This window comes from Echinops telfairi, unplaced genomic scaffold, assembly GCF_000313985.2.
Source record: "Echinops telfairi isolate 266 unplaced genomic scaffold, ASM31398v2 ScPeMD7_3;HRSCAF=10, whole genome shotgun sequence".
Lineage (NCBI taxonomy): Eukaryota > Metazoa > Chordata > Mammalia > Afrosoricida > Tenrecidae > Echinops > Echinops telfairi.
The window spans coordinates 35,739,879-35,744,709 of NW_022103899.1; the positions used below are offsets into that span (position 1 = coordinate 35,739,879).

Genomic DNA, 4,831 nt, shown 5'->3' on the forward strand with positions numbered 1-4,831 from the left:
TCTTATTCCAAATATGTTACATTAGCATTTTGCATAAACTTAGTTCATTCTGAGTTTTATTTTTCTCAGTTCTCTTGCCATGTTATGAAAGGTTTGAAGGCCTTAAGATCCCTGCCACTGTTTCATATATTCTTTATGCAGTACTCACAATTAAAGAGCCCCACTAAGGAATACCCATATAGTCTGATGCCAGGATGGTTTTGTGTCAGCATTACCCCAAACACAGTCATTTCCTATGTGAATGAAAGGGAAACTGTAATATCTGGTACTGGCAAAGAATGTCTTATGTTCTTTTGAGTGGCAAGAGAACATTCTTTGTCTATGGATTGCTGATAATTATGAGGTATATTCTATGCTGTATGTGCTATGAGTCCTTTGGAATCGCTTGCAGAAGCAGCCTCCTCAGCTATTCCAAATGAGTCCAATAACTATCTGCTCATCTAAGTCCATAATATTGTACAACAAATGTTATTTGGGTACACATGGACATCTTTTTGTCTTTGTGCCTGCTTTTCCTTCTTATTTTTGAATCTTTACCATGTACTTCTGTAAGTGATGCCTGTGGCCCATGTGTGTCCACGGTGCTTTGTCCTATTCTTCCTCTTGGAACTTGTTTGCAACTGAACTGTTTCGTTTTCTTCCTTCCTTGTTTTAAAGTTGCTCAAGAAAACAAGCATCAAGCATACTTATCTCAATGCAAACATACGATAGCTGGATTTCATTGAGCTGAAGACAAAATACAGTAGAAAACAGAATTTCTTCAAAATATGTTTTTTTAAAATTCAGTAAGTAAAAGTCTTTCTGGAAAACATTTAAGGAAATTAAAATCACATTCAAAGACCTCACTTTCACTAAAGACAATTTTTCAAAATCATGTTCTTTCTTTGGAGGAAATACGTTTGATTAATTAAAGCATTTTTTTTAGCTACTTAAAAGTAAATGCCTCTACTTTGCCTATTTCTGTCATAAGCTGTACGAAAAATACTATTTAAAATATATTTTGAAGCCCCCTATCTCTGTTTTACCAACCTATACAAAATGCAACTGTATGTGCTGTCCTTCAGCAAACGTAAGTTGAAACTGAATAAGGAAGACAGAAGAATTGATGTGCTGGAATTGTGCGGTTGGTGAAGAATAGGGAGTGTCGCGTGGACTGACAGAAGAATACACAAATTTACCTCGTACGAAGTACAGATAGAGTTTAAAAATAAATAAATAAATAAATAAATAAATAGAAAAGAATGAACTACAAGAGAAAAAAAAAGAAGTACAGATAAAATGCACCTTAGAAGCAAGGCTGGCAAGATTTCGACTCACGTACTTTGGACCTATTATCAGAACAGAGCAGTCCCTAGCAAAGGGCATCATGCTTTATAAAGCAGAAAGTCTTTGAAAAAGAAAACGACTCTCAGTGAGGTCCCTTGAGGTGGTGGCTGCAGCAACAATAATGGGGAGGGAGGGAGGGAGCAGGAGGGGTTCTGTTCTGTTCTGCGTACAGTCACATGATTCAGACCCAACTTGACAGAACCTAGCAGCAGCACACATAAGTAAGGAGCCCTGTTGAATACATTTATTTTGAGATTGTCATCTTGTCCAAAACAGTACTGAAAATATAGTGGAACATTTATTCTTCATACTTCTTTTAATAAAAATGATGGCATCTCTTTTCAATACATTGGTGATTAGCATTTCATCATTATTTACTACATAAGAGTAAGTTAGTCAATTTGTCTTACTAAATATTACTCGTATTCTAGATTTAAGGTAGCTACTGACTAAAGTATCTTATATGGTAATTAAAATAAGACATTAAAAGCAACTAGAGTCACTCAAAAAATTCTTATAATTTGGGGTCTCTCTTAAACTCAAAGTTTAAGGAACTGCTAAAGTGATCACTTTTAATGCATGCATGAGACATGTCCCTTTAATATGTGTGACTGTTAAACAGTCACATGTAAATGATTAATAAAGTAGCATATAGATGCAAAAACTAGCACGCAGTTTTCTTTTCCTGTAGTGGTGGCAACACCCAGTGAGCCAACAGAGTAGTGGTTTGAAAGGAAGCGGTTAAAAGCCAGGTTGTCCTGGACATTTTGATTCTTCATCTGTAACATTTCCCTGTGCCCTGTACTTGTTTAATTATTTATTTGCTGGCCATTTGGATTCTATCTTTCCCATTGATTTTACTGCCCAACTGAATTTAGTATTATCTCCTACAAGGGAAAAAAAAAAAATATATATATATATATACTATGAGCTCTAAAAGGATCAAGAGATACTTAGGTCTTTTAAAATGTGCCAGGGGGGTTAAAAGATGGAAAGCAGTACTTTGTACTCTTCTTCTTCAGTGTGTGATTCTTGGACTTTGTCCATTCAAATCACTAGAAATGTTTATTACAAATACACACATCTCCTAGACTTCTAGGGATAGTCCCGGAGAGTCTGCATGTTCATAAGCTCCTGCCTGATTCTCACTGGTTGGCAGCTTATCTGTAGAAAAATGAGGGTGGGGAGCACAACATGACTCCCAGCCTAGAGTTGCGCCGGAATCCAATGGGAGCCTTTACAAATTGAATGTCGTATACCCATCTTCAAAGATTCTGACCCCAAAGGTCTGCATGGACTTCGGGAACACCTTGGTAATTCGGGTGAATAGCCAGGTCTGGAAATGATGGAACTAAAGGACTGACCTCTAACGTCCTTTCCAACTGCAGTAGTCCAGTGACTATAATGTAACTAGGAAACAAGATGTTTGCCCTCATCACAGTGTTATCCGGGATATCAATTTATTGTAACACGTCTAAAATTGCTCCGTGATTTCATCTTCCATAAAACCAAAAGTTAGCTATCCAAGAAGAACCTTTATTTATTTTAAACAAAATTTTATTTGGCAAATGGGTCAAAGGGATGGGAGACAGACTGATATGCTGTCAAGGCTATGTTTGACTGAATCCCTAGAAAACAACATTTTAAATGTACTAAGAACCCTTAACCTGTTCTTAGAAAGAAAACCTAATAGATGATAGGCCCTTGCATGTCAGTGCATTGCATTTTCATATCCTATGAGTTCCCTGATTCCCATAAGTCCACACATATTCAAATCAATCACGGAGGGATGGAGGAAGTGCTTAGGCTTGCATTATAGAACAGCACATTGTTACCTGTTTGCAGCTCTTAAGTCTGTCATCACTCCACTCTTTCCTTCCTTCCTCCCCCGTGGAACAACCCTACAGGTTGCCACAGTTTCGACGACCATCTTTCTTCCAACCAAGAAGGAGGAAAAAGCAAAAACGTAGTGAATCTTGGTGCAATCAGACAAGGCATGAAGCGCTTTCAATTTCTATTAAACTGCTGTGAGCCAGGGACAATTCCTGATGCGTCCATCTTGGCAGCTGCCTTGGATCTAGTAAGTTGTTGAAAATACATATTCAAACCTGTTCCCCATTCCCATCAATACCACTAATGGAGGTAAGCATACATCCATAACTCAATCCTAATTTAAAGGTGATTTATTGTTTTTACTTCTCTCAGCATTGGAGGCTAGGGGTAAAAATAATTGTGAGGCAAGAAAACAAAAGAGGGGGGAGTTTTTAATATTTCCTGGGATATTTATGTATACTATAGTACAGGAGCCCTGAGTGCACTGCTGGATAGGCTTAGGGCTGTGAACCCAAGGTCAGCGGTTCAAACCCATCAGCCACTCTATGAGAAAAAGATGAGGCTGTCTGATCCCAAAAATATTTTCAGTCTGAGAAATCCCACATAAGTCAGAATCAACTCTGTGATAGTGGGTTTAGAATAATACATATATTGTTAGTTGTGTGTGGAAGTATCACCTCCACATACTGTCGGCTAAAACCCCTTCAACTTTTATTAGCTGAACCTCTGTTAAATGAGAATAACAGTAATAATAATATAGTTACTACCTCTTAGGGCTCAGGATCACATGAGATATTACATGTAGAGCCCTCATCACAATGTCTTGAATACAATCCAGCAACTCCTCCATAAAGTAGGCTGTACTTAGTGTGCTGTTTTTAGTCTTATATCTAGCAAGCACTTTAAATTGGTGTCGTTATCTATAAAGTAGAGGAAAACAAACTAGGATCACTTAAAATGAATTGCACAGAAGAGCTTTGAATATTATATTATATGCCCTTAGTTATCCGGTGCTGCTAGTGCTGCTATAATGTAAACACCCCACATGAATGGTTTTAACAAACAGAAATGTTTCCTTTTTAGTCCCCAGCAAGAAATATGGCTTCATGAATGCTTGCATTGCAGTTTAGAAGACTAGTAATCTGAACTCAGGACACCACCTCCCGAGCAAGGCATTGGCCCCTATAGTCTCTGGGAGAAGGTTCTGGTTTCCCTACCGTTTGTGGGCACAGCATTCATTGAAGATCACTTGGTACCATGACATCAATCCTCCCTGGGGTCAAGGAGGTTCTTGGTAGGAAATCTAGGTTCTAGCCCAAAGGATTCTGTCTGCTCCTAACCCCTTCTTCAGCAGTACTGAGGTTCCTCCCTACTCCATTCTCTCTCCTTTTATCTCTTGGAAGCTAAGGAATGGCTTCAACTATCTTTTCAAGGGACTATCCTTCCATGAGATCAAGGCTGTAACCTGAGCAATAGTGTTGTTGCATCCCACTTTAATCCCCTTAACTCAGCAGTTCTCAACCTGTGGGTCACGACCCCCTTGAGGGTCGAACAACCCTTTCACAGGGGTCACCCGATTCATAAGAGTAACAAAATGACAGTGATGAAGTCGCAACAAAAATAATGTTATGGTGTGGGGTCACCACCACATGAGGAATTGTATTCAAAGGTC

General features: G+C 38.6%; 1 protein-coding gene across 1 annotated transcript in view; it reads left to right on the forward strand.

Annotated features, from left to right (window-relative positions):
• UNC80 (unc-80 homolog, NALCN channel complex subunit) overlaps nt 1-4,831 on the forward strand; it is a 270,330-nt gene that overhangs the window by 98,257 nt on the left and 167,242 nt on the right. Inside the window, exon 22 of the mRNA XM_045296777.1 lies at nt 3,234-3,406. Coding sequence (XP_045152712.1) covers nt 3,234-3,406 — 173 coding nt within the window. The remainder of the gene's footprint in view (nt 1-3,233; nt 3,407-4,831) is intronic.